The sequence below is a fragment of the Petaurus breviceps genome, unplaced genomic scaffold (genome assembly GCF_028583685.1).
Source record: "Petaurus breviceps papuanus isolate PSGF00001 unplaced genomic scaffold, PetGlider_PUasm1.0 90887, whole genome shotgun sequence".
In the NCBI taxonomy this organism is placed as follows: Eukaryota; Metazoa; Chordata; class Mammalia; order Diprotodontia; family Petauridae; genus Petaurus; species Petaurus breviceps.
This window is the reverse complement of record NW_027187370.1, coordinates 2169034-2182080: the sequence shown is the minus strand read 5'-3', so window position 1 is coordinate 2182080 and position 13047 is coordinate 2169034. Positions and strand designations below refer to the sequence as shown.

The 13047-nt window shown below is 37.0% G+C and overlaps 1 protein-coding gene across 3 annotated transcripts in view; it reads left to right on the top strand.

Moving 5' to 3' along the window:
• CDK12 (cyclin dependent kinase 12) overlaps positions 1-13047 on the top strand; it is a 61646-nt gene that overhangs the window by 31166 nt on the left and 17433 nt on the right. For all 3 annotated transcript variants that reach the window (XR_011165662.1, XM_069074298.1, XM_069074297.1), the window contains exons 7-13: positions 168-224; positions 652-753; positions 4176-4253; positions 5621-5737; positions 6319-6450; positions 8373-8584; positions 9408-9860. Coding sequence is in view for 2 of the 3 variants with exons in the window: in XM_069074298.1 (XP_068930399.1) it covers positions 168-224; positions 652-753; positions 4176-4253; positions 5621-5737; positions 6319-6450; positions 8373-8584; positions 9408-9860 (1151 nt within the window). In the remaining variant the exon portion in view is untranslated. The remainder of the gene's footprint in view (positions 1-167; positions 225-651; positions 754-4175; positions 4254-5620; positions 5738-6318; positions 6451-8372; positions 8585-9407; positions 9861-13047) is intronic.

Here is a 13047-nt window from a genome sequence, read left to right as displayed (position 1 = left end):
TCAGGACTCCCAGAGAGTTAAGACTAAGGGCATATCTTTCACAACTGACATAATTCCTGGATTGTATTGTACATTTGGCCTCCAGAAGTGATATTATTTTAGATATGGCATGAAGACTGCAGTTGTCACTTATTGAAAATGAAAATAATTATTTGTTTATTTTCCAGTGGACAGATCAAACTGGCAGATTTTGGACTTGCTCGACTCTATAGCTCTGAAGAGAGGTGAGGTGCCAATCAAGTAAAATTATATAGAACTATGAATTTGTCATCATCTCTTGATGCTTTATCTATAAGCTTCAAAAATTGTTCGAGTTCTTCTATTAGCTGAATGTGTTTACAGTTGTTGTTAGTCAGATGTAAATACTATAAGATGATATATAAGAGACGATCAGCCTCATTCTATATTTAAACAGCCCAACCAGAGCTTGAGTTGGAATGGAAATTCTTACTTTCCTGGCTACTTTCTATCTTCCATCTTCTTTACGTTATTTTGTGTTCATCCATTGTTGTACTTTAAAGGAACTGCTTCCATAATCCCAAATGCAGTAGAAAAACAAGAGTAGTTATTACTATTTTCATTTATTTATCTAGCTGGTTTAAATTTGTTTCTGTTATAAAATGTGTATCATGGTTGCTTTTTATGTTTCAGTCGTCCTTACACAAATAAAGTCATTACTTTATGGTATCGACCTCCAGAACTGCTGCTAGGAGAGGAGCGCTATACACCAGCCATTGATGTTTGGAGTTGTGGGTAAGGACTAATCCTGAACTCTAAGGAATCAGATAATTTTTAATTATTTCTCTCATCACCCCAAATTTAATATGGCCGTCTTGTTCTGATTATAGCTCATTTACTATTGGTGTAGATCCTTATTTCCCACTAGTTAGTATCCTGCATCTCTGACTTTCAGGATAAGAAAAATGAATATAAAATTATTGGCAAAACCCCAGAAAATTCAGTTGATCATTAAGTGATTTTTCCAAGACTTAAACACAAACAAGCCATATTATTCCTGTAGTGTTTCATAAGGCTTACTAAATAATGTAGGATTTCACTACATACTCTCTTATTGCCTACCATGTTACCTCCACTCCCATACATAGTTTCCAGTATAGTGTAACAGCTTGCTCTATTTCACCTCAGTGAAAGTGCCACTATCTTTAAAAGATGCACTGCAGGATTTGCTCTCCAGATTCAAGAGGGGTGATGAAAGAAAAGTACAGCAACTGTTGTAGCCTACCAAAATCAAATGTAGCTTTAGTTAAATTTTAGTGACTCAAGCTGGGTGTGTTTATGTTCTGGACTATTTGTTTTAATAGTATTAGCATTTAAATTGTCACAACTAGGCTCTAAAGTTAACACCCCATTAAGATGCATGGGGGAAGTTCATAGCTCTTCCACTACTGTTATTTCAGTCTGTACAACCTGCATCTTCAATACTGTGGGAGGGTGTTGATTACATAATTAAGATGTCTTCTCTACCAGGGGTCTGGAAACAACATTTTAAAAGAATGTAGCACAAATACCTAGACACCACAGTAAACTAGAATCTCTGAATCAGTGAGTTTAAATTTTACTTGGCTTTCATCAGTTTCGGTATGTTTTTCCATACTGAAAACTTCTTATTAACCCATAGTACCTATAGATGAAGATGGCATCTTTGGAGGACTTCAGAGATTGGTGAACGTGAGCTACTCAGTTTGCAACTCACAGGAAAACTTAGATTGAGTGGCACAGCATCCACCTGGAGTCTGAAAATCCAGCTGTGTTCTTTCTGCCTCTTATGTCACCACACGTTATTACAATATTAAAGTTTAGAACTTAGTTGATGATTTGATAGTCAATGCAAGATTTAGAATTAAATTCAGCTTTGGAGTCCTTTAGCAAGATCAGCTTTTTGTGGCTATTGGGAATATGAATTTGTTAATCTTTTGAAATCAGCAGGCACACTTTAGAAACCCTCTAAATACTATGCTAAATAGGATGGTGCTATTTATTTAAGCTGTCAGAATTTTCCTTCTTGAATTCAATGAGGCCAAAGAAATGCAGAATTTAAAGATAAAACTTTTTTTTAAGTTTTAGTTTTGCATCAGTACTTTCATGTAACTTTGCCAAAGCATAGACTAGAACAGAAACTTTTCCTCTGTACAGGAAAATGGCAAATTTTATAGTCATGCTTCATTTAGAAGGTCTTTCTATTTAAGCCACTACCAGCTGATGAAAAGCAAACCTTTTACTTGCAAATATAGTGCCAAAGTAGCTGCAGTGTAATAGTCTTTCTGCAGATCAGTTGAATGAAAAGAGCTATATCAAACTTTTATTTAAAAATATTTTATTGGCGCTTTTTTGAGGCACCACAGTTATTCCCAATATGCCCCACTCACAAGTAGAAACATCTTTTATAACAAAGAAAAACAGTGATAACATCTGAAAATAATACCATTCCTGTAATCTGTTATTTCTGCCATCATTTAACAATTGCTTTTTAGTGTTTAGTTATTTTCTTTATTTACACTAAAGTATATAGGGAGATAGTTTTCATTTATTATCACCTTTTCTTGGGTTGTTTTAAATTGTCTTCCTGGTTCTTTTTTTTTTTTTTGTCCAAAGAAGTCTACTTCCTCACTATCCACTCAAGCCTGAACCTTTTGTAGTCTGGCTTTCATCTCTGCTACTCTATTTAAACTGCTTTCCGCAATTCATAAGTAACTGATTCCCTAACTCACAAATTCAGTGGCCTTTTCTTAGTTTTCTTGACTTCTTTAACATTTGAATCATTGACTCCTTCCTATGTGATACATTTGGCTCCTTTGACTTCTCTTTGGCATTCTCTTCCCATTTTGGCTGTTGGTTCTTAGTCTCTAGATTCTCTTCCTTATTCTCCAAATGTTGGTGTGCTCTAAGACTATTCTTAACCCTGTTTCCTCCACTCTTCCTTGATCTCATTAACTTCCTTGGACGAAATGATCACTTCTATGTAGGCTACTCCCAAATCTATATCTGATTCTAAACTTCTGAATGCCAACCTCCTATTTCCAGGTGCATATTAAACATCATGTGAATGTTCCACTAGCATCTCCAACTTAATGCCCCAAAATGATTTGTCTGCCATTCTTACCTACCTTGAATTGCTCCCAAGCCTGCTTCTCCCTCCAACTTCCCTGTTTCCATTTATGGCATCATTGTGTTCTATTTACCCTTGCCTTAAAACCTTGGCATTGTCTATACTGTCCCCCTTTTACCAAATCTTTGATTCTTCCTCTGTAATATCTCTTGAATTCTGCACCTCCTTTTTCATTCCCTCTGCCAGTATTCTGGTTTAGTCAAGCTTTTTTTTTTTTTTTTGGCTTTTTGGAGGGGGAAAGGCAGGGCAATTGGGGTTAAGTGATTTGTCCAAGTCACTTACACTTACACGGCTAGTAAGAGTTAAGTGTCTGAGGCTGGATTTCAACTCAGGTCTTGCTGGCTCCAGGTCCAGTGCTCTATTCACTGTGCCACCTAGCTGCCCTGCAAGCATTTTTTTTTAAGCACCTACTATGTGCTAGGAACTGGGGGTGTAAATACAAAGGATGAAACAGTCTCTATTCTCAGGGGGCTTGTATTAAAATCTTCATTAAGTGGACTATTAGCTATCTAACTGGTTTCCCAATCATTATTTTTCACCCTTCGAGTTCATCCAGTACTTTTCTAAGGAAAATCCTTAGTGGGAATCTGCTAAATAAAGTTCAAAACTCAGCCCAATAATTAGGGCATTTTTCTTTTAACACATTCTGCTTTGTATTATAAATACTTGTTTACTTCTTATCTCTTTTATTAAATTGTAAACTACTGTAGTGTAGGAGGCATGTCTTATTTATTTACATAACATCCTATATTTAGCATACTGCCTTGCACCTAGTAGGTATTTATTTACTAAATGTTTATTTGAATAAAAATTTTTCCTGCAGTAGCTTGTTCATTTGAGCTGTGCAGAGCACTATGAGTGTTAAACTGGATTTGATATATTGGTTAGTCTGTATGTAGTCTTGATGCTGGTCCTATCTGCCTGAAATTTGTTGTTTCTTTAGGAAACCCAGGCTGTCCCTTGGCACCATGAAGCAAAGTTTACTGAGATACTATTTAAACTGGTTTCAGCATTTCCTCTCCTGATCTCTTACTTTTATTCTTCCTAGTTGCATCCTTGGGGAACTGTTTACAAAGAAGCCTATTTTTCAAGCTAATCTGGAACTGGCTCAGCTTGAACTAATCAGGTAAAACAGTGGTGGGAAGGAGGGAGGGAAGAAAGGTATATGTGTACAACTGCATTCCTTGGTGTGAGAGTTAATCTGTTCTTCTAAAATCCATTTGTGTCATATTGTTAAATTACCAGTTGTTTTAACCACATCATTAATGATTACTTCTTGCTGTATGACAGAGTCTTTAGGACATTCTACACCAAGTGTGTTTCTGATCCCCCTAATTAGTTTTGTAAAGTACTCTGTTGTTGAGAATAAGGAAATATGTCTTACTAAGCTTTGTGGTTTAGGAAATCTTCTGTTGTACACAGATGATGCCTTGAGCAGATGATTTTGGGGGTGGGAGTGAGATTCTTAAGGGGTTAAATTTAAGTTTAAGACAACATTGCTATGATGGCAGAGCTGAGTTTTTATTTACAATCAAAAGCTGACTGAAATTTTATCAGGCTTCATCCATTATAGATGTAAAAAAATAGTTCTACTCTGCTTATTTGTGATAGTCAACATCCTCAGTACCCAAAACAGCTTTTTTCCCTTGGTTCAAGTTGACATCTTGATATCTGGCACATTTTAGGATCCATCTCAACTGGTTGACATTGGTTATACTTTGTTATTGTTGTTCAGTCATTTAAGTCCAGTCCAATTGTTTGTGTCCCCATTTGGGGTTTTGTTGGCAAAGATACTGGAGTGGTTTGCCATTTCCTTCTCCCGCTCATTTTACAGATGAGGAAAGTGAGGCAAGAGTTAAGTGACTTGCCCAGGGTCACATAACTAGTGTCTGAGGCCAGACTTGAACTCAGAAAGATGAGTCTTCCTGATTCTAGGTGTGGTGCTCTATCCACTGTGACACCTAGTTGCCCATTAATTGTAGTTTAGGAAAAGTAAATTAATGTTAATATCTAAGCAGAACAGAATGAAGAAGATGAATCTACTGAGAGCAAGGGAGGGGAATATAATTCATTACAAAGGGTAATGTGTTCATATTTCCTGTTGTTAACTGGATAATTGAGATCTGCTGTGAAAATCAAGACACTAACTAATAAAGTGGACGTTGTTATTACCATACTATGAAAATTAAAGCATATGTCCTTTCATTTCTATTAACTGTCAGTAAACTCAAAAGTGAAAAGGCTACTACCAATCTGAGTCACGATATTTATGTTGGTGTACTTCTCTCCCCTACCTCTTAAATATTTCAGAGAAGGGGGAAGGAGGGATATCTCTTGGAAAGTGAAGATCTCAAAATCTCACCTTTCTAATCTGCCCCTGAACTTAATCTTATCAAGATGCCTAGAACCTCAGAGGTAATAGTTATGACTCTGGATTTTTCAAAAAGCATATGGCTGACTCACTACTTTGCATGTTTTCTGTTTTGCTTCTAGTCGACTCTGTGGAAGCCCCTGTCCAGCTGTGTGGCCTGATGTTATTAAGCTACCCTACTTCAATACAATGAAACCGAAAAAGCAGTACCGTAGGCGTCTGCGTGAGGAATTCTCTTTGTGAGTTTGACAGAAGTGGGCAACTTGTGTCTTAGCTACTCCTAGTATATAGTATAATATGTTATTCTGCTTTCTTAAATATATATCCATCTCTTCAATGATTTCATACTATCCATTGTCATATAAAATTTTTTTTTATCTTTGAGCCATATTGACTTTTTGTAATTTCAAGGGATTCAGTTATTAAAGTATATTTTCACAAGACATTTAATAGACATCCTACTATACTAGCATTACTGTCATATTAAACATTCCTACATCACAAAATTAGTAGCATTTTTGTTTGTGAAATAAACACTATTTTGAAATTCTTCCTAAATTCACCTTAGTTCTTGACACATATTAATATATATATATTTCTGTATTTATAGGGTTTTTAAATTATTTACACAATCATGTCTCTATATGAGTTACCTAAACTAGTAATAACTATTCCTTGGGTCTACGAAGTATGTTACTATTACTATTGTCTCCTCACTGTATATGAAACTAATGATTCCAAGACCTTCTAATAGAAGGCTGCAGCTTTGAAAATAGTCTGGTCACTTTAGACTGACCCTTTTTTTGGTCTCCTTCTACAGTATTCCTTTGGCTGCTCTAGATTTGCTCGACCACATGCTGACACTGGATCCTAACAAGCGCTGCACTGCTGAGCAGGCCCTACAGAGTGACTTTCTTAGAGATGTTGAGCTCAGCAAAATGGCTCCTCCAGAGTAAGTGCCCCTGCTTCTTTCCCCAGATGATATGGGACTGAGAATCATTTTTGTTAAGTCCTGAACATGTGAACAGTGTTCTTGGAGAAATCAAGTAGCTTACAATGTCCCAACAAGAAAGATAACTGAGTTCAAAAGTTACAAAGACATGAGGGTAGAAATGTTTGTTTTAGCTAAATTTGACTTGTTTCCTCTTCTTGTTAGGTCACCAGCATATTATGCAACTTCTTTCTCTTCTGAGTGTCCTCTTTCATTTTTTCTCTTAGTAATTCTACCCTTTCTCTTTCAACCCAAGAAGGTGTGAGGCCCTATAGAGTGAAAGACTTGGAGTCAGAAAGTACCAAGTTCCCACCTCACCCTTGGAGTGCTTATGACTTATGACTATGGGCAAGTCAAAAACTTCTTTGAGCATCAAGAAGCTTTCTAGGACTTTATCTACTAAATTATAGAAGAATGACAATCTATATTGTGAAGAAATCACAGATCCTAGATGTAATGATGTAACTCCTTCCTCACCTTAATTTGTAATGTCTCTCTCCCTTCTCTAGTATCTTCTGAGAACCTTGACATGATTGGCTCTGGAGTCAGAGGACCTGGGTTCAAATCCCACTTCTAATACTACCCGTGTGACCTTGGGCAAGTCACATAACCTCCCCAGGCCTGAGTTCCCTCATCTGTAAAATGAATGGGTTGGACTAGATGGCCTCTGATATCTCTTACAGCTTTGAATATATAATACTTTGAATTGTAGAGAAACCTCAGGGGCTCCTATACTAGGAGCTCTCTGTTAGACTGTAGAGCTGATGGACAGATAGCAAGTCCTCTGGTGTTTAGACTTGTCACAAAATTTTTTCAAATTTTTTAGTATTTCCCTGCCTTGAATGGGGTAGAAAAATGTGTTGAGGGAAAGAAATATGTAAGATATACATGAAGTCAATAATTAATATGTTAGGTCCTTTTTGCTGTGAGCTCATAAGAGACTCTTCAAATTCTTTTCTTGTACTGGAATTTTGTCACATTGAATATTGTTTGACATAAGTGGGCACTGAGATTTGCTCATTTCTTTATTTTACAAAGATTTTTTATGTATTGTATCACAATGAGACTTGATACAGAAACTATTTGCAATGTTGTATAAAAAGGTGACTGAAAATACTAAAAAATTGTAAAATACTGAATCTCATGAATAAAGAAATTGCTAGTGTTTTCTTGGGGAGATAGGACATGCATAAAAACAGAAGAGTACCTTTTCTTTTTTTTTGCCCTCCCAAATCAACATTGAGAAGTGTTTCCAAAATAATATATTGCTGGATTTTTATATGCTTTCAAGTAGTTGTAGGTCAATCTTCTCTGTACTGAAATTGAACAGACATTTTTTATGGTGGTAAAAGTCCTTAGCCAACTAAGAGGAGTCACATGTTGTAAAACTATCAAGTGGATCTGTGAGTTGAAATACAAAGTTTGGTCTTTAATACTAGTATTACCCTCACTCCTGGTTTTAGGAAGTTCTCCCTCACTTTTGTGCTCTGATCAACTAAGGCTTCTCTTAAGACCTAACCATTTTAAATGGAGGCAGCATGGATTGTGCAAAGAGTGTTGGATTTGGAATGAATACCTATGTTTGAATCATGGCTCTACCATTTACTGTCTTTGCAACTTTGAGCAAATTGCATCACTTGTCTGGGCCTCAGTTTATTTATCTATAAAATAAAAGATTTGGAATAGGCGATCTTTAAGGTCTCTTCCAACTTTAAATCTTATATTAAAAACTTGTCTATCTAGACTAGAGCCTAGATTTCTTACATTCATTTTCCTGGTCAATATTTATGTGTTTTCCTTCTTGCTTTATGCTTTCTTTCCCCAATGTCTTCTCCTCACTCTTTATCACACTCCCACACACATTTCTCCTTGCCTTTTTCCAGCCTTCCCCACTGGCAGGATTGCCATGAACTATGGAGCAAAAAACGACGGCGACAGAGGCAGAGTGGCATTGTGGTGGAGGAACCACCTCTGTCCAAAACTTCTCGAAAAGAAACTACCTCAGGAGCAAATGTGGAGCCTGTGAAGAACAACAGCCCAGCACCACCCCAGCCTGCTCCTGTCAAGGTGGAACCTGGGGCTGGGGATGCAATAGGTCAGTGTTGGGAATAGAGACTTTTATGTTTGTTATGAGCACCATTCTCATGAGAGCTGCTATTAAACGATCATGCAAAAATCATTGTACTTGACCTTTAAACCTCTTTCATTAAAGCAATAGTAAAAATGTGGTATCTGTCTTAGTGTGAGAGGAGCAAGTGATAGACAACCTCACATTTAGGCTAGGGAGAGCTAAAACATCATTTTCTTTATTAAGTTTAAGGAAACTGAGCTAACTGTATTCTATTAGCTAAATGTTTGTTAATTTATTTTTCACAAATAAGACAAGATAAACCAAATTTGGCCTAATACTAGCACCAACTTTAACATAATCTACCACATCCTGTGAAACCCTTAATGTCAAGTGAATAGTTCTTATAAAGACTGACCATGTGGTTTTTTGCTATATGTATCAGAGGTATTCTCTGAGTTGAATATATCCAAATATGTATAATGAGCTGCTATAACAAGGTCTTGCTATAATAGCAACTTTTCTTAGACAACAAATATTTTCCCAGCCAATCTTGTCTCTACCTGGAGTTATATAGTTTATAAAGTAAATTAAATCAGCATCTTTAACTACCCAGCTGGCATAAAATAGCAACTTTGAATAAGTGGATTTTTAAAAATTGCTTTAGTGTGTTTAGGTGCTTTCAAGTATATCAAATAATAGTTTTTATGGGAAATGGGAATATAGAGTGAGTTTTTCAATTCAAAGTGTCTTCTACTGGAATGGAAGAGACTTGGCTTTGCCATTTCAGGAGGGTTAATCCCTCTTTTCTGCCTCCTCCTTCTGTGATGGCTCCACTGTCTCTCCACAGGCCTTGGTGACATCACACAGCAGCTGAATCAAAGTGAACTGGCAGTGTTGCTGAACCTGCTGCAGAGCCAGACTGACCTGAGCATCCCTCAGATGGCACAGCTGCTCAATGTCCATTCCAACCCAGAGATGCAACAGCAGCTAGAGGCCTTGAACCAATCCATCAATGCCCTCAATGAAGCCACTTCCCAGCATCAGGACTCCGAGCATGTGGCCCCAGAGGAGACTGTGAAGGAGCCCCCCCTTGCCATGGTAGCCCAACCCTCAGCAGAGCAAACAACCCCTGAAGCATCTGGTACACCAGGTGATGTGCAGAATGTGCTGGCAGTCCTCCTGAGTCAGCTGATGAAAACCCAGGAACCAACAGGCAACCTGGAGGAAAGCAATGGAGAAAAGAGCAGTGGGCCCCAGGGGCCCCGAAGAACTCCCACAATACCACAGGAGGAGGCAGCAGGTAAACAGACCAGTCATGAATCTCATTGAGCTCAGGTGCTGTTGCCCTCTTAAAAAAAAAAATCTTTTACCGTTTTCTTTTTCACACCAATGGCTTTGGGTTTGTTTTTTTTTTCTATAACTTTATCTACAGAGGAGTCTAGCACCAATGGCATTCTGCTTCCCCATCCACTTTCATCCCAAACTTTCAAAGCCTCTCAGAAAATACTTTGTACATACTTTTTTCAACACCCCCAGGAAGTAGGTAAGTAGGATCCTTAAGGTGTATTTAAGCAAAGAAGTGGCAACTGTAGCTGATGATTCATCTTGTACGACCATATATGTAGTTGCCAAAACCAGGCCTAGCCCATGAAAATTCTGACTTCCAAATCTCTGGGCCACTACCATATTTTATTTCTGTGCCTGTAATGTATTGGACTTTTAAGTTGTTGGATACCACAGTGTTTACCTGTAAGATAAATGAACAAGAAAAATCAGAGCCATTTTGGAATGTTTCCTAATTTAGACAATTCATACCATGCATTTCCTTCACCAAAAATAGTAGCATACAAACTTCATTGTTTTAAGCTCTGCCTTTGCAATGGATAGTGTAAAGGAGTCCTTAGAAGGAAGTAAGCTTTTCAAGATAAAAGAAAAGAAACTCACTCACTCTTTCACTCACTCAGATAACCCCAGAATGTGATTTTGGGTGATGGAAGGAGGATGTTTGAATTTGTTTTGTAAAAATGCAAACATATCTGATAATGTTTTCAACTTCCCAGCAGTTCCAGTTATTCATTTAGACTCCAGAATTTGAGGAAGCACAAGGATGCAATTTACTAGCCTTTCTGTTTTAGGCTCCTGATTTCAGATTTCATGTGGCGTGATTTGAGATGTGTGTACCTGATCTCCACATGCATATACACACACACACTACAGAAAAGCACTAACATGAGCCAGTTAGAAATTTTCAGACTTAGAGACCTTAGAGTTAAGTCGATGGACTCATTTCATAGTGGAGAAAACCAACCCAGAGTGACTTGCCCAAGATCACACAGGTAATTCGTAGCAGAGCCAAGACAAGAACCAGAGATTCCAGTGTTGATTTTATCAAAAGAAAATAAAATTGAGAGGTTTCCACTCCGTGGGATAGTAAAGAAAGCTAATAGTACCTGCCCTTCTAATACACACATACCCTTAATTCTAATTAAAATTGTTGAAAGGGGAAGTATGTTCCATTTTAAATAACACACAGTAAAGGAAACCCACCTGATAATTAAGCCAACAAACAATCCACCAAATGGTGAAGTTGTGAGTTAAAATTAAGTCCTGGCTTATAGTCATGACTTGATGGATTTGCTTTCAGAGGTGATTGTAAATGCCACCTCGCTAATTACTGTACCTGACACTGGATTATCTAGTTGGTGTCTTAACCATGTCTGTTCCTTGTCTCCCTCCTACTGCCTTTCATTTGAGCTATTTTGCTGTTTGTTAACATTTCCAGCAGAGGGCAAGCTAGGGAAGTCAGAGATGGTGAAGGCTGTGTCAACTTAGCTACTGTTTAGCTAGCTGCTCTATGATTGCCAAGTAAAGTTTTTAAATCATCTGTGTATTTTGTTACTGCACAGATCACAGACAATTTACAGTTCTATCAATCCCTCACATTCTTTAGCTGTGTACTGTGTAAAAATGTTATCTTTATTTTTAATTCTTTCAAAGAACCTTATTAACCTTCCTAATGATTATTTACTATCCAGCTACATTGCTCCTTACTAGTAGAGTGTTTTCTTCTCTTCATACATATGAAAAACAGAAAAAAAAAATGTTTGATCCCAAGATATATATTATTATAAATCTGGGTCATTTGCATGAAAGATAAAATTTAATTGTAAAAAGTGGTACAACTGAGAGAATATAAATTTAGTTTTGCCTTTCTTTACAGTTATGAGTTTTCAAAGTAGTTTGCCCCCTGAATTAAAACATATTATTTTTAATATATATGGTCTGAAAAATGTTTGAGTGGCACTGTGGGCTTTCATAGATAGGTAGATAGGTAGATAGATAGATAGATAGATAGATAGATAGATAGATAGATAAATGGTTGATGGAAAAGCCTCTGAAATTTATGTACATAGGTGCTTGTGTTATCAGTCCTCAATTATCTAGGTGTATACTTTTTATCTACATGTATATGTTTTAATTTGTGGCTTTTCCTTGGCTAAATGTATTTTTTGGGGGTTTGGGTTTTAGTATTATTTTTTTAATCCCTGCCACCTAGCAGTCAATCAGCCAGCCAATCATTGAGTATTTATAAAGTGCCTACTCTGTGCTTGGCATCTAAGCACTATGCTTTCCTTCCTTTTGCTCAACCCAACCTTGCATATGTATAGATAGTGTTTTTAACTTTTTAAAGTGCTTTCACACGTGTGCTCAGGGAATTCAGATTTATTTTAGTAGTAGTCTTGCCAAATATAAATAAAACCCACAATGTATTCTAAAGCCAAATAAAAACTATTTTTGATTTATCTGTGCAACTGCTGTCCTCTAGTAGCTCAGATAATCAAGAGTTGACTATATAAGGATCCATACATATACTTTCAGTGGTAACAGACAGGAACATTTGGTTATTTGAAAGATACACCATTACAAAGCATTAAACCTTTCTCTTCAGTATGGTGGCCCCCCAGAATTCCAAAAGCCTATTCTCACCATATCAACTTTAGTCATAGTACTTTTAGTGTCCACCAATTAAAGATATTTTTTATCAACCCACCCTGGGTCCAAAGAAATTCATTATCAGATACTAGTTGCTGTAGCCAAGGAAACTGCGCTAACATTGGAGGGGAAAAGGTATGGGGACTAATCTGAGGAAAACAATGATATTTAGAGCTACAAGCCCATGGTATTAACTCATCTCTTCTGTAAATACTTAGCATTCATCATCATTGTGATAAATAAATTTTTCAAGAGCCCAGTGGGTGCATGACACTGTACATGGCACTATCAGATTGTGCTTACAAGGGGAAAAGTGGTGCAGATAGTGAAACAGAAGGTGATTCTTTGTAATTTTCCTTTAAAAATGGGCAGTATCCTTTTATCATAAAATAGGATGCTGAATGGGAATGGGACAATAAATCTTTAGAATATCCCATTTCTTTGAAACATGAAAATGAAAAGTTGGGGATACAGGTATGGATTTCCTGAATTAC